The sequence below is a fragment of the Egretta garzetta genome, unplaced genomic scaffold, assembly GCF_000687185.1.
Source record: "Egretta garzetta isolate BGI_Z169 unplaced genomic scaffold, ASM68718v1 scaffold39, whole genome shotgun sequence".
Taxonomy (NCBI): domain Eukaryota; kingdom Metazoa; phylum Chordata; class Aves; order Pelecaniformes; family Ardeidae; genus Egretta; species Egretta garzetta.
In genome coordinates this window covers 2,995,352-3,021,670 of record NW_009260945.1, presented here as the reverse complement: position 1 = coordinate 3,021,670, position 26,319 = coordinate 2,995,352, and the positions used below count along the sequence as shown (strand labels likewise).

Here is a 26,319-nt window from a genome sequence, read left to right as displayed (position 1 = left end):
CCAACCATGCAAAAAAATTAATTAGCAAACAAACTGTTTTCGATGTTCTTGAAAATTACCTCGAAAAGTCAATAGTAGGAGTAGAAACTTCTGTATCCTATGTCAGTGGTATCTTGGATTGGTCTGAAGAGCTCAAGTGATATGCTTAAAAGTAAAAACATATAGCTATAGGTGCTCAGCATACTTCAGAAAAATTAGGAACCAGTATCTCAGACCAGCTTTCATAGGACACATTCTTAGTGGTGATTTGCAACAAAAGGAACCGCATAGTGCATACATGAGTAAGAATGCATTTCAAACAGTGCCATCTACCAAAACACAGAAATATGCACTGCTTGGCAGCTTATGGGCAATAAAATTCTTACCATGTCATGCATATTACTGACAAGGTTACAATTCACATCAAAGCTGAGACTTTCAAACCCACTTAATATATCAAAGATGCTCACTTGAAAAACTTCCTTACACATTTTTAAAAAAGCACAACTTTGTACCCTTTAAGAAATAAATTAAACAAAACTAAAGTTAAAAAAATCTATCTTCTGGGGTTTGCAGTTTAACACATAACAAAACACACAGCATATGCAATGCAAAAGCAGCAAGGCAAAATTGTTTCAGTTCCTGACTTGCACACATTTAAGCCTGTGCCCTCATAGCTCAGAAACATTTTGCAACTATTCCTCAACAAGGACTGTGACAGAAGCAAGGCAGGGTCAGAGAGATGAGGAAACATGCTGCTCTGGTAGGGATAAGGCTTCCCAGATTTGCTACAGCTAAGGGAAGAAAAAGTAATACACAAAGATCAGAAAGAAGCCACAAAACAGTCTGCTTGGAATGGTACAAACATAGCAACCACAAGAGGCCCCATGAGCTCCTCCTCACAGCTATCAGTCATTATAAGCACTTAAGTAATAGTCTCTCCATAGCTGTGGTGAGTGGACAGTAGAGGGGAGTGTTTATTTTTTTCAGTTTTTGCTTTTTATTGCCCCCAGGAAAAAGATATCAGCAAAAATAACATGATTTTTTTTTTTCCAGTCTTCTACCCTTAAGCAGCAATTTTCAACTGGCAAAATTTTTCCATTGTAATTTTTGACCAGGACTCTCATTTCTTTAAAATATCTCCACCTTTGCACTATAAAGCAATCATCTGCTTGAGAAAAATGTTAGGTTTTTAGCCATTGGATAAGAGCAAGTGCCAACTAAATGGCAGAAGTTGTACCAAGCCTGCAGGGATCTGTAAATGGATCTATAGATGAATCCTAAATGGATCCGCAGACCAAATCCTGCCATTTGCCCTGAAGTCACTTAGAAGTAAACCAGCTGGTTCTGCTTTTCTCAGAAATTTGACATGAATTAGAATTTTGGGGATACAGCATGCAGAGTTGGAAAGCAAGCACAACTCTCAGCTGGCACATTACCCTCAGCTTACAGTTGTCTTTGATCCAGGATCATAAAGAATAAAACACAATAAGCTGGTAATTAATTTGCACACCTTTAAAACAAAAGTGAGGAGAAATGAGGATTCCCCATCCCCAAAGAGCTTTGTGCCCCTTCCTTCCATGCGGTCTCAACTGCAAACTGACATATCCCACCAGGAAAACTGTCGAGGAGAGGAGGCTTTAAGGACATCCAATGGCAATCACAACAGCTACACCCGCTGCCAAGACTCTACCAAGCAGCCATGTTCCACTGCCTCTTGTACTCTGAAAGCCTGTCAGATAGGGCTGGGGAAAAAGTGTACTTTAGTGTGGACTTAAGAAAACAAAATAAACTCAGCAAATATCTGTGAACAAAACTGCAAAAAGTTTTACTGGAGCACAAGTCCTCACTTCTTAGCATCAAGCCATTAAAATTCTTGGCAGCAGCACACACTCCTGGCTTGCCAATGGCCCACTTTCACTCAGCCTATTTTTGTTTAGAAAAAACTTCAGAAAATCCTGAATATTAAACCTTTCTTCAAGCTATAATGATCATGGAGATTAGCTCTGATCAGCAGTTTTAGGCCATATGTAAATTTGGTATCCCTAGGCAGAGTAGCAAACCGTGAAATACCCTTCTTTTTCCCTTTGGCTAGCAGTAATAAGGAGACTGCTCTGCAGACCCTCATTAATATTGGTCCACACCATCTACTTAGCATTCAACAGGTTGTAATTCCTGGACCATGTCAGGGACTAGCCTACAGCTAAGGTATACCAGATTTGCAAGAGAAAAGATAATTTAAGCACTGAAATCAGCTACAATAACAAAGAAACCTTTACCTCATTTGGTTTCTCTTTAATTAATGCTTTTTTTTACATTTCCACTTCTTTGGCTGCTGCAGCCCAAGGAAACACAGTAGTATTTAAGCAGCCTCACCGCTATGCATCCTCACAGACATGCTTATGAAAATGCTAAAATACATAGGTTAAGGAAGATATTTTCCCTCTGCACGTGGTTTAAAACCTTCAGGACAGGCCAAAGTAATACAAGGATCTACCAGTCATGAGAAAGTATAACAACACTTTTTATGCAACAGTATATGTAATATAGAGCCACGGTGGGAACGAACAAACTCCCTTTTGCAGCCTGGGCAGTACAGCATCTCTCCTTGAACGAGGTCTGAGAAAACTTCTTGCCTTTATCAGAAGTTTTGATTTAGTTTCATTTAGGAAAGCATTATCTCTATTCAGCAGCAAACCACACAGAGCAAAGGTTCCTTGACAAATGGTTCCCAAACTGTAGAGCATGGCAAGAGGCAGTACAGTCAGCAGCTCCAAATACCTCTGGGCATAGCATGGGCTTATCTGTTCACATGGGTCTGAAGTGTGTGTTGTTAATACTGTAGCTGCTGTTTTAATCTATATAGTGATTGGGAAAAACATTCTGAATTTTGATGTCCTTCCCCTCCACTTCCCAGTTACGAGTAACTATTTGTAAAGGAACTGACAAACAAACTATAATCTAGAAACCAGGAAGAGGGGAAAACTAAAAGATTTGCTTGCTTGATTCCAAAAGGATTCTTCATTTTGAGGAAAAAAGAAAAAAAAAAAAAAGATTAAAAAAAGAGAAATGAGTTAAAACTTTATTCAATAGCAATGAAGCCTGAAGCTGGTAATTTCAACCTTCTTGGATACAGCTGTAGCAATGAGAAAATAAGAGCCCAAAGGATGGATAAACTATATTATCTTAACTAGCAAAGGCAAACCTTCAAAATATGAAATTGGAAAAGAAAAGCTATACTATTGACTTTTTCCCTGGCTAAGAAAATACGATCAAATTTTCAATTCTTTAGTTCTTATTTAGTAAGCCTGCAGAATATACCAAGCCTGCTGAAAGTGTAACCTCCCAAAATTAAACTGCCAAATAAGCAAGATTACAACAAGCCCAAGAGGCATGTCTATCTTTTTGTCTCATAATTATTTTGAGTACTGTAGGTTTTTGTTAACAGAAAATATGATAGGGTTCAGCCTAAAATCAGAAGGCAAAACTGTTTAAATTAAAAACAAAGAAGTTTGCAAAACAATGCTTGCAAGTGTGTCCAAACAGTAACGTATGCAATTTCATGATCCATTACATTGTGTGTTAAAAAATGCTGATGTGCCTTTGTCACTTTTGTTTTCCACAGCCATGACCCTTCTCTGTTACAGCTGGGAACTGAGCTCCTATGCTAAGTTCTGGCCAACCAGATTTGGGGACCGCTTATCCCATCTGCACAAAAAGTTGACATAACAAGAACAGTACCACCCATTGCATCTTTGTTAAATCTACCATAAACTCCGCTTGCTAAACTAACATTTGTTTTACTAACACTGTATAGGTTGCTCCTAAACAACAGTGATGATAGGCAGTACAAAATCCATTTATTCATAGCTACACCATAGACATTTCAGTATCTCAGTATACCTCCTTAACACAATTACATTCTTTTAGTGTTATTTATATTTTTTTTTGGTTTATATGACTACTCATTCCATGTCTGGCCACTCTTTAATTATCAGAAATTCTCATTGTGGTTTTAGGGTATGAGCTTTCTCTCCAATAGGATTTGTTTGAGTAGCCCTCAAACTTACTCGTATAATTATTGCAGAATTTGCGAGACAAAAATCTTAAACCACTTATTTAGTTGCTGCTGGTACTAGCATTATCTGAGTATACATTGTCTGAGTATATAGCGCAGATCCTGGATACCAAGTACCTAGATACCATTTTTCTGGCTTAAAACAAAGAACTGGTGTCTCTTAGTGGAAGAATCCAAAGCAAGTTCAATTGAAGCAGATCAGCGGGATGCTTCCTCGTCTTACATTCACCCTGGCTGCATTCCAGGGCTTGCTCAAAAACCAGCTCAATCCTGCAAACATTTACAATTCTGACTGTAGCACTTATATAGCCTGTGGGAGTAAGAACCTAGTCTTGCATATAGAAAGGAACTCTATATTGTTTAATAGTTTGATTTGCTATTATATGCTACTGCATAAGTTTTATTTTAATATCATGCAACTGCTGTGATTGCATTTTTATAATTGGTGCTCTACCCCAGAGGAGAACTTTTTGAAGAGTAAAAAATGCTACCTAGGTGCTGAATCAGAGAATTTACTGAGAGTGCTTTGGGTAGCAGTACTTAGCTATGAAGCTTCCCAGCAAAGGTGCTGCAGGTGCAAAAGAATTCAAACTACAAGATCAATGACATGAATTAATGGTTCATGCAACATAATATAAAAGAAAATTAAGGTAGCGAATTAAATTTTGAAAGAAAAGTCCTGGACAGAATCCAGCTGAGATGCTGATGCCCTTCGGAAATTTCTGTATGTTCCATCAACAGATCCAGACCTACATTATCTTCATATTCTGAATCAAAGGTGTGGTGATTTAGCAAGAACGATCTTTGCTATGCTAAATAATAACGGTTGCAAATTTTATCTCCAAAGACTTGGATTTGTAGTATGTGGAGTTTTAGCAATAAGCCTGACATTCCTACACCCATTGATTTCACAATATGCCAATCTCAGCTGATACAAGGAATTGTGATTTAACAGGAAAACACAAAGAGATCTTTCATTAACACTCCCTTTCACTTAAGTGTTTCAGATGTCTCCCAAACTTCTCAGACACACCACAGGAACACAGGATTGATGGCAAGAAATGACAGATGAAAAACTTTTAAATAGTTACCTCTTTACAAATTAGAAACTGCTTTAAAGAAAGATACCACATTTATAATTGCCAATGGTAAAAGAGAATGGTTGTTCCACAGAATTTTTTAATCAAGCATCATGGAATTCAGATGGTAAAAACATACTAAGACACTGGCAATGTTTTCAAAGCCCAAAGGAGCTGTGTGTCACTGCAGATGAGACTACAGCTTGGAGCAACAAATCAACATCTCTTCATTTGAGAAAAGTAAAACAAGGTTTGACCAACTGAATTTGCAGAGTTAGGGGGTCTGGGTTGGGGTTTTTTTGTCGTTTTGTGGTGGTTTTTTGCTTGTTATTTTTTTCTTTTTTTGCCCCTGCCCAACCTGGGAAAAACATGTCTCTTACCTCCCTCTGCAAGATCAAGTATAATCTGCCCTTTTAAAACCTAAATCAGCGAGGCCAAGAAATACTGTTTGCCTGCGTACTTAATAAAATTACACCCTTGAGCAGATGGAAGAAAATACATAATGTATATTCATTGAAGGAGTAATCATATGACCCCATGGACAAACCTTGCAGTGTACCACAAATTATTTCATTAACTAAAGTAGCTTTGTCTTAAGGAGTGTGTCTCAATTTCAAAATGATGTTAAAAATACATTTCCCTGCCAAGGTTCCTAACAATGCTTTTGGTGATTAAAATGAAAATATATTAAAAGTAGAATGTGCTCTTTGCTTTTAAAGTAAACATCATATTCTGCTTTCCTCTTAGAGTTCCCCAGAGGAAATGAACAGATAAATTACACCCCATAATGTCCATCTTGATTCTTTGTGGCACTACATGCGCTGTCAAAGTTTGCATGGCAAATATTGTTACAGAAGCTTATTTTATTCAGAAACTGCATTTTTTATAACATTCCTTTTTCTTAAAACAATTATTAAATATTTCTACTACTCTAAAGTTCATATTTTACCAACTAAATTTTGGAATAGTACATGCTGTATAAGCATACTGTTAAAGAGCAGATTTGGAGCTGGGAAAGAACTGCCCAAGAAAACATACATTATCTTCACCAACATAATTCTTACCACAAACACATTAATATCCATTTTTCAAGTACTTTGTACGTATAAGTAGTAAGGATGGTGGAAAATAATTTCAAATATTTTAACCAAATTATTTTCTACTTTTAGTTTTGATTCAAAATTTCTTCTGCCTTCTTAGTGTTGATTTGTTGTACAAAACTGAAAACCCGAAGTCATATAGTTTCCATCCGAAAACTGCAATATCCCTTAATTTTTGTTTTTTCTTTCTACTGGAAAACCATCAAAAAATCTTTTCCATTCATTTTTGTCTACATTGCTGGGAGGCAAATAGGCAGTGCAGCTACTTTAACACAATAGAGTTAAAAGAATTTTTTTTCAAACTTGAACAACATAAAATCTAGTCCCAAGACCCCGATGTTGCAGTTTGATGAAAGTCGGGGTGCATATACTAATGCTGTAAGAACTGAGATGCTTAGAATCTCCCCAGCCACAAACAGTGAGAAATCATGTTGTCCCCAAACGGCATCATTCCCATTTTCTACATGGAGAATGTGCACTGCAAGTAAATGAAAGGAATATTCTTCTTCCTGCCAGAAAGCATAAGATCCCGGCTCCCCATTTTCTGTTCTCAACTATTTGCCTATAAAAGAAGGCAGGCCGTTTTTGTACTGATACTAGATTAAGATGATGATGATGATGATGATAATAATAAAGGCTTTATTTGATAAACAGCCATGAAAGTTAATGATAGGGAAACATCTCTATTTCAAGTATTTCATTAGTTACATGAGAAAAGTGAGATTATCAACCATGATTTTTTTTATGCTTATTAGCTACAATAATCACTGCTGAAAAGAATTTAGAAGTTGACTTAGCGTTATGAACTAAAAGGGAGCTGATACCTATTTCTGAAAGCTATTTGGAAAGTAGGCGCTAAACCTTGATGTACTGACATGGCCAGTTAGTTGAAAAATTGAAAAGTGAGGGAATATTGTAGTGACAATTACACATCAGTGTATATCATCTATTGTCTTTTTGCCTCATTTACAATGATGGGATACATGGTTCCAGGTAATAAAAACACTTATACATATTAGGGAAGGAATCAACAATTCTGGAGTCAGACTGAGACACAAGCAAGGCAGCAGGTCACCCGAAACAAGAGCCAGAATATTCAAGGAAGGAACAGTTACATCACAGCATTGTCAGGTAAATGAATACATTTGATGGCTACATTAACCATTCCCTAACTCGTACTTACACTATGACTTGACTTACAGTGTTTTAGAGACAGAAAAGTAATAAGAATCAAGACAAATAATTTTTGCAGAAAAATGTGAAGAAAACTTATTAAGAGTTACTATGCTACCAAAATACGTAGTTCTGTTGTGTTTCTGTTACTACTGAAACATTTTGAAAGATTAGGTGAGACTTTTTATATAGAGAAAATCAGAAAATGGATTCATAGTGTTAAAAGTCAACCACAGAAAACTCTTCCACTTTGACTTTTTCTTATCAATTGCTTTGAAATTACTTTAAAGTTGAATTAGATTCATCAATGCAATTTTCTTCAAGGACAATTTTGCTTTTACTGTAATTGAAAGACAGAGCCAAATTTCAAACTCTTCAAATATTTTTCAAGTAGACCTTCATTGTCTGTTATCCCAGTCATTCATAATTAGAAAAGGGACACAAATATATATATATGCACAGTGGCTTCAAATATTTTATTTCTGGCATCTGTATAATAAGTTTAATTTTGTCATCCCTTTAATATATACATTTGACTTTCAATAGAATCCCCTTTGCAGCAGCAGTTGCTACAAGTGAATGGTTTCTAAATTCTATCACACTCTCTTTGGCACATTTTTTCCAGTTTTTTTTTTTTAAGAGTAAGTGTTCCTGAAAAACATTTGTAAACCACTTTAAACATATTCAGCATTAAAATGTGGGCCTGCTATTCAACTGGTTCTCAGCTACTTCAAGTGAATATAATTATGGGGTTCAGTCATGAGACACCTTCAGAGTAATCCTCTGGTTTTGGCCAACACAGTGGCCACCACGTATTAAACACTGGAGAAATTACAGTGCTTCTGTAACAAAAAGGGAATTAAAACTCAAGTTCTTGACTTATAGGGTTTTTTTTTGTTGTTATTGTTTTTATTTATTTGTTTTCCTCTTCGATGTTTAGAGTTTTATAAAATACTCTAACATAGAACCACATAAAGTTGTAGGATATCCTTTTGATAACAATTGCAATAATGATAACCAAGTTTTACTGCTGTATGCTTAAATCATAATACTGATGAGCTACATTTGTATTCCAAAAATCACTGTCTTGAATATGTATCTGTTAATATTTTCAGATCCATATTTAAAAGACATTTCTACTAGGAGTTTCCAACATATACCAGCAGAAGATGGATGGAAAGTAAGAAATCTGAACCACTGTGAGATTTTACCTTCAACCTGTCTATCACATTTTTTTATGTGTGAGTCTAACTCAGTCATGTGTTCTTTGCATATCTTATATACCGTCTGACAGCAACTTTTTTTTTTTTTCCTGCAAGAAACCCAGTAATAAGCTTTTCAACTTTACCAGAATATTCTTGGGGTACAAATATGTGCCTTTAAAAAAAAAAAAAAAAAATTCTTTCTTAATTTCAAGCATGTCAGTGGTGCTCACTGACAGGACTTGATTTCTGAAAATAAATGTAATTTCCCATCTATTTTTGGTGGACAGCTATGGAAAGCTGCTACACAGAAATATGCTAGCTCTTAGTGAAACTATGTGTGCAAATGAATAGCTGCATGCAAAGGTAGATATTTTCTGTACTTAAAAGATGTAATCTGAATGAAGAAATCAAGGAGTTACATTTTCTAGAAGTTTTGCTCAACATATGTAAAGCCAAGTGGACCATTTTGAATATTTCTGTTAAAAAAGCCTTATCATACCATAAAAAAATGGATTACCTATCACTATTTCTTCTATTTATTTTTTACTGTTCAGTCATTCTCACGAAGGTTTCCTTTCCTATCACATTACTTTCAGTCTTCCAAAGGAAATGTAAAACTATCCTTTGACTTCATGGGACTACAGACTGCAATTTAAACCCCAAGCACTATATTTAATGGTGGGAAAAGAAAGACTGTGAGGGCATGAAATAAAGGGAGAAATGGGAGAAAAAACAAAGAAAAACATGAACCCACAGTTTAAAAATGCCATCTCTTTTCTTTCTGGTCTTTTTTTTTTTTTTTTTAAAGACACTATCTCTCTGACAATATCTTTCAAATAATATTAGGAAAAATAATCGGATTAACCTGCAAGGGAAGAAATAATCCTGCCATTCTGCAGTGACGAGTGTTTTATTCAGCTACCTATCTCTTTCACAATGAAGGTAGCATGGATCTCTCTATTGACTGATCCTGACATTGCATACTAAGCCAAAAAATCCTGCTGCACTAACAATTTATAGGCTTTTTTCCATTTAGCACTTGGCGTAGTGGCCACACCATAGCATCACTGTCAAAGGAAATGATGTCGCATTGTTATAATATCAGGTAACACAACTCCAGGATTTACGTCTGGCTGAGCACGAGGACGAGGAAGTGGATGTAGGGCTTCAACTACTGTAGCTACTACCATCAGTCTCCAAATCATATAATAAATTTATGGCACATGATTGCAAGTTGTGAGGATTTATCACCCTTTTCATGCACTTTAAAGGGCTTGAATGAAATACAGTGGTGTAGATGCTGACAGTCCACTGACTTAAAACACAACTCGCCATATAGCCTGCAGGGCTGCTGGCCTGCAGATAGGTGATGGGAAGAAGACAATATCCAGAAATGGTGATTTAGAAGTATACCAACACAAACTGAGGTTTTATACCACTAATAAAGCTTATCAAGAGGGCTTCAGCATCCTCCTCCTCTGCAGTGTGCCACAGAGTGATGCATTTTTTCAGATAACATTTTCCTGGTACCACAGTATCTTTCAATTAATTGATCATATGGATAAGGTTGTCTCAGGTGTCTAAACTGCTCGGAACCTTTAAAGCCCATCCTTCTCTTTTCTGAGAGGACAGAAGTAGATGCATAAAGCAAGTGCAAAAACCTAGGTGCAAAAGCTACTGGTAAATTTATTAATGCATAAATTTCGCTTTGCAAAGAATTACATACTGAATTACATGAACTCACTTGAGACCATTTTTCAGTAACTGGCAAGGACTCCAGCATTTTTTTTTAAAATTCATTTGTTCTTTAATTAAGAAACATGCTTATTTTTATTTAATGAACCTGGGCTATAAAGTAAAAAGAGCTAAAACAGCTAACCATCATTGCTTTTACTGTTCTGTGCGTGGAAGTGCAAATACTTTACTATATGAAACATCTGAGGTAGAGACCATCATGCTTTTATAACCTTTAACATTAAGCATTAAAGCTGATCTAGCCATAAGACTAATTTTTGGAATATCATTGTGTGTAACTACAGGAAAGTAGATGAAAGCTCATTTTAACAGGAGGGACAGTGAGCAAGAAAATCAGTCTTACAGTAAAAAGAAGAAAGTCAAAGGGAATTTTCTGTCTGGGGCTGAAGAAGAGGGTGGCTTATCATTTCTAGTCCTCACAAACAGGCCAGTAACTCTGACCTGTGCACCCAAGCTGATCTGGAGCCTTTTCTGAGACTAACCTATTTCTGCTGAAAACCAAGAATAATTGAACCCTGGAGTGAACTGCAGACTCCTGCTTCCAGATGCTCATATCACATACTCAGTTTGAGTGAACCGCTAATTGCTACACATGAGATTATTTTAATTTGCTCTAAATGTACTGGTTTAACCACACGTGCATGGCTGGGCACCTGTTAATTACTGGATAATATTTTAATAAGTTATTCCTCTCAACTTCTTCCAAAAAACACAGGCAGATTAGACCGGATGTACATCTTTGCCATAATACACATAATTAATATATAAATATAATTTATTTTCATCATGTATACACACAGTAACTAGAACTTATGAGGAACCCTAGGCCCTACTAAAGGATCAGATAAGTATTTGTGTGTCTGTATATGTTAATGTCTCTGTAATATATACGTATCATACATATATGTAATGTATACATAAAAATATGTATATACACATACATACAATACCCATATTCATATACAGCTGTATTTTATCCCACATAGATTTGAGGACAAAGTCTACTGGGATATACAAGGCAGCTGTGCATAATTAACCAACTGGCTTCTGCTTGACTTCCATTTGAAAATGAAAATATTGACATCACAGATGTTTCTACCTAGTTGACATCCATTACATTTACAGGCTAGGTTACAAAATACTTCAAGGCAGCAAGTACATTTTTGCTGAAATGTAGATGATTAATCCTAAGAAAACATTGCTGAAAGTTTGCCACCATAATTGTTAAAGTGTGCATAAAACTACACACATTCGTATATAGAACATGAAAATTGCTATGTTGGGTTATACCCAAAGTTTAACATCCCATCTCCAGCAGTGGAGGACTAGGGAAAGGGTCTGTGAAAAAAGGCCTGTATTTCCAAAGATAGAATTTTCTGTATTCTTTTGTTTCCTTTAACTCAGAGGCTTCCTAGGCCACAGTCTCATTAAGTACTATTACGCTGAATAACCAAGACATTTAGGAATTTTTCTCCCTGGATTTATCAAATTCCGTGAACCAATTTATACTTTTGTTTTCCACAACAGCCCATAGCAGTAAGTTTCATAATTAAATGTGTGACATTTGACATTTTTAAACTTCCTCTAAAATCAAAGCATTGCTGCAAGAGACATTGCTCTGAATCAAAAAAGCTCAGGTTCAAACATTTAATTTTGAGATAGTTTTGAAGGGGATTTACTGAGACATTTCCGCTTTACAGCTCAGGTCTATATATACTTCTAAGTTTTCTACTGCTGATTTTTAAAAAAAGTGTGAATATTTTAATGTGAAATAATGAGCTCAACTCATTACATACCTTCAGCAGCCAACAGGCAGAAACTGAAAATGAATTGATAGGTCTTCAAAAAGTGCTAAAGCACCATCTATAAGGGAGGTTGTAATGAGCACTTCAATTTAGTCAGATTCTTTAGTCAGAGCTCTCTGGTTTACATGCAGGATATAAAGCTAAACCATATCTTTACAAGTTGATTTTTTGTTTGTTTGCTTTTAAACAAAAAGAACAAATAAAAAAAAAAAATCAGGATGAAAACTTCCTTTGCTTAGCTTGGGAAAAAAAAAAAAAAAGTAATTTGGATCATACAAGTATAATGAATACAAGATGGGAGAAATACATCCCTCAGGGTTAGCAGATCATGCCCACCCAATTGGGACAAAGACAGGGTCTAGCAGGCAGGCTATTGAGGATTTAATTTATGATGTGGTAAGACTCTTATAATTAAAATTCACAACAAAGTGCAATATTTTACTTTCTAGCATTAAAATGCATCAGTATTCCCATATCATACAAAGCATTTATATAATGCATACATGCAAGTTTCCATGTTTTCCAATATGAAAATTAAATCTTTGTTTCTTATTTTCTTTGGTAAATCCAGTGGTAATATTAATTTTTTTTAAGCTGAATATCCCAAAGAGTTCATCATAACTCTCATTACAAAAAAATGTCAAAAAGCATTTATAAGTATTTGGTTCTCCTTATACATCGTAAGCAAACCCCCATTTCTGCTACTGTCTTGAAGCCATTTTTTTCATTGTTTTAAGACCATCATTAGTGTCAGCAGTATTTCAAGCATGTGTCTTTACTTAAAAGTATGCTTTGAGACCCGTCAAAATGTACCTCTTTGCTTCGATTACATTTTTCTGCAATTCTTATTCAAACATTCCATATTTTATTCTCATTATGGTCATAAACTCTATCTACACTCAAACTGTTTTTCAAGCATTTGCCCCAGACTACTTTGCTTAGGAAGCATTTTTCTTGGTGAAATAGTTTTACACAATGGTTGCATTCCTCTAAACAAATTGCAGATTTTCTGTGTGGAACTCTCAAAAACTTTGTAAATCTCCACATCATAATTTGAGTAAAATTCAGCACAGTAAGAATCATGAGCAGAATAAACATATGTAAACCCACATCCTACTTCAGACCTAGACCATCAACGGATACTTACTGCTCGCTCTAAAGGGGTGTTGATGCTGACACCATTTTGGTTTTCATGCTATTTAGAATTTGATATCCCGAACTACCCCTCCAATTTAATCTTCCAGGAAGTGTATTCTTATTTTTAAAATATGTGCAATGTATTAAAAACAAACCAAAACAACTGTATGTATACACAGAACTTAATAACATTTATGACCAAAAAGACTGAAAGAGAAGTATCATCTTAACACCCATGCAGGCAGAATCAGAACCCCACAGGAAATTTCAGATGCTACTTTTACCTGGATAAAAAGAAATGATACCCTTTACTATTCTCTTCTAATGGCTCTTTGTGAAAATTATTTTTTAATTATTATTTTATTTTTAATTTTAATCTTTTGATTAAAAGAAGTATCTTAAAAACACCGTTGCAGCTTCCTCCTTGTTACTGGATTTATAGGTCAAAAGGAAGAAGTAAGCCTGGAGAGTTCACCAAATTTAATGCAATTTTATTCATTGTACAGCTTTGGTAACCTTCTTATTCCATAGACCAGCAGGGATTACAAGGAACAAAAAAACCCCACAGCCTACAAAATACTACCGCAATATTTGAAATGTATCAAAGATGACAAAGATGCCTTAGATATCCTTGCCACTTTGCTAGGCCAGCATGCCCATAGTTTCCCTTTCCTGGTATTTTTTGGTTCTCATCTACCAATTCCTGTCTCATTTATATTCATTTGTGTACTAACCTCCTTATGTACAAACCCCGCCCCATGTCCTGGCAGGATGTTCTTGGTAAGAAGCCACCATCTTTAGAAACAGGATTCATTTGTCTGAATCACTGCCATGCACTATTATACAATGCACAGCTATCAATAATACTTAGCGCTTCAGGCCTTCCTCATGCTTTATCCATTTTTACAAATTATTATTTTATGATACTGAACAACCCTCTAGGCTACTCTTCTTAATTCCTTCTGTTTCCTCTCTAAATGTTTTCAAATGTCCCTTTATTTCTAGAAATTATTTATAGACATCTATCAGTCCTGGTTTGGGGCTCCTTGGCCAGAATGCAGTGTATTCAGGCTATTGTGCATGATGGAAAACAAGCTGCTTTTTTTACATGCAATTCTTGAGCAATTCTCCCAACTGCTGCAGTTAAGATTTTACCCTACTGGGCTCGCAGCATATTGTTACAAGTCACATAATGTCAAATGTGTTTAAAATAATTTCTGCTAAATGCCTCCAGCAAGTGAAATGAGATGGCTGCCAAGTTAATTTAACCAGCTTCACTTTCCAACCTCTAAAGAGTGAGACATCGAAATGTTTCTGCCTGCCTATGTAATCCATAAGATTACAGTCTCTCTCATCAATGTACTGAGGTAAGTCTGCACCGGGATACAGATCCTAAACCCTAGAGTTGGCAGCTGGATAGACCAGAGATCTATAGGAAATAAATTGGATCATAACTTAGAAAACAAAAACGTGAGAAATCAGCAGTACAGTTAGCACAAACCCCATCACAGTCAGTAGAAAAATTGCCATAGGTGTCACCGAATCAGTCTTAACTCATTTTCCTGGTACATGAATGCTGACTTCAGTCTCATACAGAGATTAGAGTCTTCATAAATTAAAAAATGCAAACTATTTCTCTACTGCCTTTTTTTTTTTTTTTAATAAACAGCCTCCAAGTTTGCAGTTTGTCCAGGAAAAGACTTCCTAATTGAAATCTGAAAATGTCTATGGTCACTTTAAGCATACATTTGAGTGTACTTTTACTAGAATTTGACTCTAGGTTATTTCCAGGAATATGACAATTTTCCATGAAAACAGCTAATTAACTGTAACTAATTGTATCATAAAATCTCTCCATGAAAGATATATCAGGAAAGAAACACATTACTATATCACCTACCATTCACATATTTTCATCATTAATTATAAGCTGTGGCAAGCCCTAGCTTGAAATTCAGCTGAATATTTGTTCATGTAATGCACATACAAGTTTATGTTCTCAGTAATTATGCTAAGGTATTTGCCTCTCCAGTAAAGTAATGACACACAAATTGTAGATGTCCAAATAAGCAGTGGTGTTTAGTGTGAGTTCAAAAATCATACACAAAAAAAGGTCAATATCCTTAATAGCACAGAAAATATATTAAAACACCAGCAAACCCATCCTTACCGGGACTGTGCACAGAAGAGTCTTTAATTATCCACAGACAGATCAAAATACAAAAATTACACCCTATCTCCAAGTTTTCTTTTGTTTCCTCCTACATGTAACTATCTCCAAAGCCAGAGAAAGGAGGGTTCTTAATAGGGGCTTGGTACAACATTTCACTGTAATCTTCTAAGTTATGTCTTTTTCCTTGCCTAAGGAACTAAACCTTCAAAACATTAAGAAAAAAGTTAATTTGGAAAACAATAAAAAGCTGGAGCATGTGTCTTACTACAACATCAAGGTAGTCCAATATAAGCATTCACTATAAAGATTTATATATTTAAATTTCTGATGCTATCTCTCTGCAAGATTTATTTATTAGTAAATCTCTGATATTTCCGATGAATAATGGGCAATGTGGAAGTGCAATTTTAGAGTCAATAATGAAGTGGAAAGCCACTAGAAAATTCCATTGGTTTTGAGAGTGCTAAAATTATGGCCACACAGGAAAACGCACAGGAACCCAGCAATGAATAACTTAAAGCAAGATAATAGTATCATCTGTATCCCTTAACAAGCCTCAAAATCCTTCAGGCAGGTTTCACAGTCCAATATTATCTATATTGTTTTCTGTGTAATTATACATCTCTCATCACTGAATTACTGGAATCCATGGACGTTTACACTTTGACCCAGTGATCGTGAAGTCAGATCCAACACACCTATATGAGCACTATTTATTTTTCAGCATAAGATTGTTTCAGTAAATGGGTTTGATTCAGAGCTTGAATGAGGATGAAAGTGACTGTGATAGGAAATAAGGTTCTGCATATAATGCAAAGCCTTTCTTTTGAAACTTCAAAAAAGAAATACAACAATATAATTTTAATACAATAAGAAGGAATCAGGAATCATACATGCAAACACACGCGCATCAAGATTTCTATCAAGCTGTGCAGTGCAACTATTGATTGGGAGCAGCAAGACAGCAGAACCTGATGAATAATTTTAAGATACATGCCATGAAATTTGAAGAACTATGGAAAACAGATGTAAACAACATGAAATCTTGGTTGACTGGATGCCATCTGCATAGAAAACTATCACAGATTCTAGCTAACACTGATTCTAGAGGTTCACTTTTGCACAAAATAATTTTGCAAGTATTGGTGTTCTTGACACCAGGAAAATGAGGTTATGAAGTTTAATGGGATGAATACCTGGGGGAAAGTGGGAGAGGATAAGAAAAAGATGAAGTTGAGAAAAATTATTCAAACTTTGACTAACAGGTAAGCCAATCAATGTGCCAAATGCTACATGGATAAATACTGAGGTGCAGCAAGGGAAAATGGATGAAAACTGTTACAGAAAAAATCGCTGGTAGTTGGACTGAGAAATACTTCTACTGAATCAGAAGCATAAATTTCAATGTAAAGAGTGAAAAACAGGAAAAGCAAGGATAGTTTATAGATGAGTAAAAATAGGGAACTACCAGTTAAAAAAAAAAATAAATCCTTGGTATAGAGTTTGAGTAAAGAAAAAACATATAGCAGATCACAATTAAATATTGTCCCATAGCCTGGAATTAAAAGTCAAAGCTAAACATGAAAACTCATTTTGGAAGAGGTGCAAACTTCAGCTGTGATGGAGAGAGACGAGACCACTGAAAGACTTGCAGGAACTTGCAGCTAATATACAGAGCTCACATACTACCAGCAGGATTAAAGCTTAAGCACTGCAGAGTGTGAGCTGTTTGGCACCACTTTCTTTTACTGAAATACTGGATTTAGGGGCTGTGAATCTACTAAAACTACACCATCCTACTCAGTTGTCTAGGAATGTGTATCTAAATGGGCATGACAAGAAGATGCTGTAGTTTAAATGAAAATGTAATAAAGTTGTTCCCTTGATCCAATTAGATAGTCACACTCTACTACATATTATTTACTGTGCAAAGGAATCTCTGACATTTGTTAGCAATGTACTCGCAGTTAATTATGAAACTTGTTACAACACAGGGTGAACAGGAAGTGGGACAGTCTAAGGAAATTAATTTTGAATTCTGAATAAACGATCAATATCTGAAATAAATTAAGACCATACTAGAGACCTACAACAATAAAGAGTGTTCCACTTGCCAGCCATACTCACAAATATGAAACACATTTCTTGTTTGAATGAAAAGATCGTCAATTGGTTCATTACATGCTTGTCACAAGTAAGGTAAATGAACATTCATTAATGCATTTCATACCTACAGTTTTTCAAACAATGGCAACTATATATGAAAATGTAAAACTCCCTAAAAAGGTCACATGATTTCTAGAAACTACATAAATAATAAAATAAGGACAAAGACTAACTTCTAGTCCCATCAATATGTAATACGAGGAAGTGAAAGGTAATGCCTATCCTTGTTCAGCGTAAACAAAGCACATGTCACCACATTAAGCTTCAATGAATATTAAATATTGATAAAAAAATAATATATTTGATTCTATATTCATTTAAAAATATTTCAATATGCCTATACAGCCAAAACCTTGTGTCTATACTCACAACTTCAACTGTATAAAGAGAGTAAGGCCCTGTGTTCAATGACATACAGAAAGACATACCAATATATAACCCACAGCTCTGATCTCAATTAAATTGCTATCACTCCATTGATTTTAATGGGGGATTCTTCTGGTTTAAATTTCTTTCACCAAGATGCAGGTTAACATAATCTGATCATACAATTACTGCTTACAAATGCAGTGGTGATACCTCTCAAGTGGAATGCAACAGCTGTTTAATAACTCACAGAAAAATTGCACAACAGCTGAGGACAACAGTTGAAAAAAACTAATTCAGCCTTCATCTGCAGGAAGAGTTTAGCTGGGATGGTTGCTTGTACTCAAATTGAAATTTGGAACAACATTTTATTCTTATAGAATTTCATCATCAGATAAAATCAACAGTGAATTTAATCAGAACATTTTCATTACTAACTTTAAGTCTCAAAGTGTGTTTTTATTTTGTTGCTACTGTCACATCTGCATTTACACAAGTAACACCATTCAGTATTTCAATCTGCCCTACAATATTAGCATATTCATAACACGCTTTCCATTTATTCCTATTATTTACCTAGTTTCATGTTATATAAACAAATAAAAATGACCCTTTCAGCAGCTAACCTTACAGAGAAAAAGGTGTAATTCCCACTCTGAACAGAAATTGTAATTTGGTCTGAATCATAATCATATCCTAGGTGTTGTCTTCGCTGATTCCAGATATGAATAAAAAAAGTGTAAGCCTAAATTGAAGCTTTCATTTCAAACTATGTTACTTTAAATTTTTTTTTCTTTTTTACTGCAGAGACTTGGACGTTTTTCAAAAATTATTACCTGTTGATCCCACATCTTTACGTGGGAGAAGGATTCAGTGAGCCACAAAATCAGCAAGACAAGTTGTACAATATGATGATAATGTATTTATCAACAGAGAATTTGTTCAGGCATTATTTATAGAGATACAATTGGCATGGACTTACCTGTAGGGGATCCCTCCATGACATGACCAACATAGGGTCCTTCTTTGAACATTGGCCTGTTATCATTTTGATCAATAACAGCAATATCTAGGCGGACTGGACCATCAATGGTGTTCCCAGTCATATCTGTGACTTCAACTTGAAGCTGTATGAACAAAAAGAGAGGAGTAAATTCATTAGTTCACTATCACAGTGATCAAAGACTAAAGGGAAAAAAGCTCAGAACAGCACTGTTGTAACCAGACCCTGCCAAGGATACCACTTGCAGCCCATTCTTTTGGGCTAGGCTCAGGGCAGATTTGCAATCTAAGCAAAAGAGACAGACAGATGTACATGCAAGTCAAGAGGCCCTTTGGCAGCCTGAAAATGCCATATTCCCTGAGGAATGAAATGATGAGTATAAGACAGATATCCTATAAATAATCATGAGACGATTTTATTAGAATTTGTTTATTTTTTCAAGCACATTTAGAGCAGACACATATAGAACTATCACAGTATATCTGACATGTCCTAATGCTCAGTTAAAAGCCTTTAAAAAAAAAAAAGGTAGGAACACATTAGACATTAAATACATTTTCTCAATGATGATGGCATGAAGTATTATGTTTGGTAATTTTGACGGTTCTTCACTTTTTCTAATAAGGTATGGAAGGATAGAACAACATATGCAATCTTATATAAGCGGGTATACATACACATGCACACTCACATCCCAATGTATGAAAGCACCTGTTGAACATAAAGCCGACATATGCGGCTGAAGATTTGTTTGGACTTCCTTTACTTCCAAAAACCGGAAAGAAAGATCATATTGTATATCTCAACCATCCAATCCTCTTGCAATGGAAAGTCAAAATGAGTTACCAAAGCTTAATCAGTCACTAGGGCAAACTTCTTCGATAATAGAAAAGGTCAATTTAGATTGCAACTGCATGCTGTAACTGCAGTTCTCCCTCCTCGCCAAGACATCAGTAAAACACAGCAATAAACATATCAGAGACACAGCTATCATTTTCACCTACCCTACCCATCCCTGGACTCAACTCTTTAATGGAGTTAAGCCAGCCAGAAAATGAACCTGAGCACAGACGTTAATATCACTCTCTTCCAGTCTTTCCCCAAGAAAGCGGTAGCAGCAGGGGCTGGAAATCTCTGAGCATTTTGTTTATTCTGTTAATTTATTCTTCATTGCCATGTCTTATACCTGTAAGTTATTTATAAGCTAGTGATAAATCCTACTGGGAAAGAATTAGGTCAGAATTCTAATTCCTTATTAAAATGGATGGCTTATTATCACATTTCTCTGTATTTTGTTATGCTTATAAATACATTCCACTTTTATAGTTCAGTGTGCTGTGTGTGAGTAGGAGTGTTTGGTATGGGTAAACTATACTCACATACAATATTTGTAAATAGTGTCACAGCCCATTTTGACATCTACTCACTACTTATCCTCACTTCTCTAGCAACTGGTCCTGCAAGCCTTTCCCAAGCCTTGTTTTTTACTAGATATATAGCTTAAGAGGCTAAAAGCAAACAAATACTCTGACGTGAAGACAACTGATTCATATGGCATTGGCACAGCTGAGGCTTTATGGGAGCATGCACCTCTTCAATTTCCAGGGCTTGTTTAACTCTGTTCTCTAAAGCCAATGTGATAATCTCAGGATTGCATATGATGTGATGAGGACTAGGAAGGAAAATACATTCTTACTACTGAACTACATTAAAGCTAGATACAGGTTTAGATACAGTTGGAAACTGCTGACAAAAAGATTTATCTCAGTACATGTTGACTCATCAGAACTATGTTAATTGCTTTGGGAAATGGAAGAATAGCAATATTTCTCTGTGAAATTCCAGCAAATTCATTTTCAAATTCAAGATAATTTGCTCTTAATCTATCTCTCAATATTAAGTGACTATACTGCTCACTGGAAAGAACAAAGGCTTTGTTAAATTTAAAAAACTACTTCAGCTGCTTTATCAAAATTGTAAGTCATCTAAAGCAAAGGCTGATCTAACACTAGGTTGGTTTTTTTTTTTTCCCCAGACTCACACAAATTAAGGAAGAGAATAGGAGATTCTTATTAATGACTGAAATAGATTTACTTTATCATTGCCAAGTCCATTGCATCTGAGACCAACTGGCCAAAAAAGTTGGCATGACAGGTCTGTAGGAACAGTTACATGATTTCTGTCTCATTTTATTAAGATGACAGAGGATTTTATTAGTCTTTGTACCATAATTTCCAGGCTTGTCCTAAGTGTTATAGGTTAACTCACCAGCTCCTTTTAAAGCCACTCTTCCTACGATGTTTTCAAAACAAAAACCTGCAGCACCCAAATTATGCCCATCTCTCTCTGTACATGACTAGTTTTAGAAAGAAGCTGCCTTATATCTTATCTTGCCCAACCAAAAAACCCCACAAAAATATCCATGAAGCCCCACTGCACACAAAACAAAACAAAAAAACAAAGCAGCAACAAAACAGCAACAAACATATATTGTTACTTAAAAATCCCAACACATGCAAAAGAAAGAAACATTCAAGCAAAAGACAATATTGGCACAAAAAAACCAAATTACTTTGAACAGGCTGTAAGTAAAACCAGGTGGAAAATTAGATTGTGCCTATCAGAAGGGTGGTATTTCCATCTTTCAATACAAAAGAAGGCAGAAAAACCTATCTAGTTTTAATGTAAAACTCGACTGATGTATGAAAGATACTGCATTCATTCTTTTGATAGCAAGAGACTGTAACCGAATATTCCTACCTGATCATAACAATATAACTCTAAGGAAAAGGGGTAAGCATAAAGACAGAGTTGGGCAAACTGACAAAAAAACCCAACCTGCAGAGCTCTGTAGCTATTTATTATGTGAAAACCTGATAAGATTGCCTATGCTTTCAATGTTCCAACTTAAAAGTTATGGCATTATGTTCATAATGATGAAATTATGTTCTTCATAATCTAACCAACCATATTTTCAGTAACACTTGAGGCTAAATCCCAATTTCCTTTTTGACAAAAGTATAGATGCAAACCACAAAGGATAATCAAGGGTTTATAAGAACCTCACAACACAATTCTCCATGATAGGGTACAAAGTAGACTTTGGCCATTGCTTCTAACATACCTGAGAAACACTGATGCAATTAAGCACAGCAATAAAGCAGGGAAAAGCAATGTAAAACTGAAAACTGCAGGCAGTAATAGATTTTAGCCTGTTTGTCTAGACAAACTCTTATTCAATACTCTCTCTTAAGGGACTTCCCGACTTCCCATCCAATTTCCCTCACCATATCTGAAGTGAGGATCTTTCTCATCACCCCAAATATAATGATTTTACCAGAAGTTTAGTAAGCTTATTCAAAGCTGTGCAAACCTGTTTTAAGCACTCTGCTTTATTTTATAGAGTCTAGATTCTTTTTCAGTCTGCAATCAGCAACAACATTTACAGGAAAAGATAACCAGTCTCATTCTTACCATTACTTAAAGTAATTTCAAAGGTTTCTCTTCACAGAACGGTTGTTTCCATTCATTTATTGCTTTTGGTGAAACAATTCTGAATAGCCACCTTCCTTCTCTGCATATAGATGTCTATTTTTACTTTGCAGCCAGCCAGCCAATGGTCCACACAAAATTACATCATAAATTTAAAGTTTTTCATAAGTAAACCTGCAATATCTTTTAGTACTCAATTATCTTCAAAGTCCAGTACAGGTTCTTTAGTCATTAACTGCCTTCAATTTTTAATTTCCAATTCGTTGCTGATAAGAATGTTTCTCACAGAATTCTTCCAGTTGTTTCAACAGACAGTTTTTCTACATGCTCACCATACACAGCTTTACCCAGAAAAAAAAAAAAAAATATAAATAAATCAGTCATTTCTGTGTGTGAAACCAGCAGCTTTCCAGAAGCACAAGGTCCCTGTGGTCAGGAGCTCACAGATACATTGGGTGTCTGTACCCAGCGTTTGGCAGTGGTGGCCTCGTGAGATGAGGTCAGGGCTGCCCCATGATGGACATGGCCGGTTCTGCCATGGCCCCACCGCAGGGCACAGCTGAGCCCTCAGCAACACCAGTCGTGCCTCCAGGAAAGCGCGTGTAAGAAATGGCAAAATGCTGCATCTCAAACTGTGAGCTTTTCATCCCATTGCTCTGACCCCCCCACCCAGGGTCAACCCACCAGAGCAGGAAAAGAAGATGATTAAAATGTGACCAAGGAAAGGTGCATTATCCTGGAATTGGGGTACACTTAGAAATCTGAAGGGACCACTGCATCATTACAAATGACTGCTATACCACTACCTGCCCCAATCTCAGTTACTTTGAGGTATCTATAGGTACAGACCACTGCTGGCTTTATTTATTCCTGGCTTGATTAGAAATATTATTGAGAATACTTGATAGATTTACTTATCATCAGTTCCTAAACTGTGGATTGACAGTAAAGAAAGGCAACAGACTTATGGATCTTTCATGTAGGTAATTTCCTGGTAAGAAAAAAAAGCATTTGGACATCTCCAGGTCATAAAAAGTAGTAAATAAATTCTCTTTATAGTGAAAAGTTTTACTAAAACTTTGATGCAATTACCTAAAACAACTCAGAGAAGACAATAATTCAGACACACTGAAATTAATTACAATTAAATTTTCCTGCTATTAAGAATATGAATAAAATATTAGCTATTATTTATATGGCACAAGAATAGCTGGAGGGAGAGGATATAAAACCAAAATACACTGCTTCTAATAGGTATGGATAATTTTATCTCAAACTACTTGATGACAGGGTATCGATTACCTCAGCAAGGTTGAACAGAGGATGGCAAAAAATGGCACCATTACCTGCAATGGGAGAATTTAGCTTCACATTCAGAGTTAGAGCCTAGATGGGAAGGGATTAATTAGCTACTCTAAATACTCCTAGGCACATCTTACATAGGCTTTATCTTGCTCATGCCTCTACTTAAAAAAATAGATTTTGAATCCTTAAAAAACCATACAATTTATTCCTCTAATTTTATTGGTTTCTTATCTAGCAATAGTCACGTAACCTTTTATTAACATGCCATTTCGCAGTACCTTCACAAGTGACATATAAGCAGTTCCAGCCTGAAAGGATCATTGTGGTATGAAGACTCTGAACATCTCCTTTCAATTAATGTTCAGTGCATGGACTTTTGAAAGCCTGAAGCACTACCTTGGTGATTACAGGTATCATTGTATTCTTCTGAGTATTTCATAGTCATGAAGACTAGAGGTGAAGAAGCAGTGCCTTGGCTTTTATTTTGATAGGTGTCTGTCTTAGACATGTTTTATCTTTAAATTGTTTTGTTGGAAAAACACTATTGGAAGAAAATATAGAGCATTAGAGAATTTCTGGAATGCAGATTTTCTTTTACCCTAAGCTGTAAAAAATTTCACATACTATACAACTGCTATAGGTCTTCTAATTCATTCTTCTACCTAACAAGGATCTATGTGATATCCGAAATGCCTTTAGATCCAGAAATTCAAAGATTGTTTTGAATTCCTACGAGATCTCTGTAATCATCAGTTTATCACAAAGAAGTTGTGACTTCAAGCGTTCCTAAACTCTATCCTGTTTCTTTTCTTGGACATTTGCAAAATGTAATCTTATTTTTTAATCAACCTTCAAATGCTAGTTGTCTCATGTCTTTCTTCAGAAAGAGATAATTTGAAAAATGATGTAATTCATAGAAAAGCACACAGTGATCCAGTCTAGCTCTGGCCTTGTGTAAAACAAGGCAATATTTTAGGCAATACTTCTAGTTAAAATAACCAACATGTAATTGGTTAAAATAACTAGAAAGTTTCGTACTATTACTACAGTACAAATGGCTAGTCCTAGCATAAATATATATATATATATATGCCTGCCCTATTGCACAAACCCACTGAAGTTCCTATCACAGAAAATACAGATTTAATTTCAAAACATTAATCTCTATAAAACCTTTAAAGACCTTCACTGAGAAAACTAGTTAAAACAGCAACTGAACCTTCTGTGAATGCTTAAACTTTTCCCTGTAAACCATGGTAAGTTGGGCAATATATTTACTGAAACTGTGTATGATCTACAAATTGAAGAAAGCCATACTGTAGGAATTAGCAGTGGGAAAATATTCCAAACAAATCATTCAAATAATTTCATTCTTTTTACCTTTTTTTAGCAGTTAACAAAAGAAGATTAAAGATCAAAACCAATATATAAAAAAAGCATTTTCTTTCAAAACAAGTGTAGGGGTCTTTCTGCATATACAATGTATGACAAATACTGCTCTCTTTAGTGCATTCTCCAAATTAAGCATTAGGTTTTACAGTATCAGGTGATTTCTGTGTTGGAATTGTTATTAAATTGTTCAGACATTGCAAGTCTGAACGACTGAAATCCAAAGAAAGGCAGGAAAGCTAAATTAAAAAAAATAAGGCTCCTATCGGTAGGACATTCCCCGAGCTACCTTTAAGTAGTAGTCTCCTAGATAGCACCATATATTTTGCAACGACCTGTCAAAGTATAACTGTTCTGCACCTCTGAATCAGGTGAAAGACATAAATAAATCTCAAAAAAAAAACCGACAAAGGATGAATTCTTCATTAGTTAAGTCTATTCATCATCTTTGATCATATCCAATGCAAGGTGTTGTAGACACATTAATAGAATTTTTGTGAAAATGAAGAGGAATTTAACATTATAAACAAAGATGTTCTTTTCTCACTAGCTTTAAAGGTAGTGTTCTCAATATTTTAGTCATTAGTCACGTCAGTAGACTGAAAGGTCAATGTCAATGTCATAATATCCGTTTTGTGAAGTGTAACATAGCAAGTCCTTCCGAGTAAGTACCAAGGAATAAATATTACATTATAAATAAAGTTGTTCTTTTCTCACTAGCTTTAAAGGTAGTGTTCTCAATATTTTAGTCATTAGTCACGTCAGTAGACTGAAAGGTCAATGTCAATGTCATAATATCCGTTTTGTGAAGTGTAACATAGCAAGTCCTTCCGAGTAAGTACCAAGGAATAAATATTTAACTTCCTTAAATTTCCTGGATGTCCTGGTTTTGGCTGGGATAGAGTTAATTTTCTTCATAGTAGCTAGCATAGTGCTGTGTTTTGGATTTAGTACCAGAAGAATGTTGATAACACACTGATGTTTTCAGCTGTTGCCAAGTAGTGCTCAGACTACTCAAGGACTTTTTGAGCTTCTCCTGCTCGGCCAGGTGCATAACAAGTACAGCACAGCTAGCACAGCTAACCCAAACTGACCAAAGGGCTATTCCATACCA

General features: G+C 35.5%; 1 protein-coding gene across 1 annotated transcript in view; it reads right to left on the bottom strand.

Annotated features, from left to right (window-relative positions):
• CDH13 (cadherin 13) overlaps positions 1-26,319 on the bottom strand; it is a 583,915-nt gene that overhangs the window by 181,221 nt on the left and 376,375 nt on the right. Inside the window, exon 9 of the mRNA XM_035902601.1 lies at positions 18,999-19,143. Coding sequence (XP_035758494.1) covers positions 18,999-19,143 — 145 coding nt within the window. The remainder of the gene's footprint in view (positions 1-18,998; positions 19,144-26,319) is intronic.